A 498-nucleotide genomic window follows, 5' to 3' on the forward strand; every position below is an offset into this window, starting at 1 on the left:
AGAACCACACCTGACCGCGGCGGCGCTTAAGTTGAAAGCCCCCTGGCTCCGGCCTCGGTGCTCTTCGCTGAGACGCGGCCGTGCGTCTCCCCGGGATCGCGAGCGTTGGCCCGCTGCTCCCGCTCCTGCCACACCCGGTCCCCGGGCCTCGGCACAGCCCCCTCGGTGTCAGTGGATGGTCTAAAGACTCCTGCTTGGGAGGGAGCCCGAGGCCTGCCCTCCACCCTGGCGGCATCCCGAGGCTGCGGGGCCTTGGACGGGGCCACACGCGCTTGTGTCTGGTCTGCGAGATGGGGTCGGACCGGGCCTCCTCGCCCGCCCTCACCCTCTCCCTCTCCCGCTCCCGCTCCCGCAACCGGCGCCTCCGCCCCAGGTGTGCCAGAAGTCGGGCGAGATCTCCCTGCTGAAGCAGCAGCTGAAGGAGTCGCAGGCCGAGCTGGTGCAGAAGGGCAGCGAGCTGGTGGCGCTGCGCGTGGCGCTGCGGGAGGCCCGCGCCGC

The 498-nt window shown here is 72.1% G+C and overlaps 1 protein-coding gene across 1 annotated transcript in view; it reads left to right on the plus strand.

Moving 5' to 3' along the window:
* Window positions 1-491, plus strand: part of LZTS2 (leucine zipper tumor suppressor 2) — a gene marked incomplete at its 3' end in the record, with an annotated part of 4466 nt that extends 3975 nt beyond the window's left edge. The window contains 1 exon segment of the mRNA XM_021707596.1: window positions 374-491. Within this exon segment, the coding sequence (XP_021563271.1) occupies window positions 374-491 (118 nt within the window).
* Between the last annotated feature and the right edge of the window lie 7 nt (window positions 492-498).

Source organism: Carlito syrichta, unplaced genomic scaffold, assembly GCF_000164805.1.
Source record: "Carlito syrichta isolate Samal-C Ts95f unplaced genomic scaffold, Tarsius_syrichta-2.0.1 Scaffold120583, whole genome shotgun sequence".
In the NCBI taxonomy this organism is placed as follows: Eukaryota; Metazoa; Chordata; class Mammalia; order Primates; family Tarsiidae; genus Carlito; species Carlito syrichta.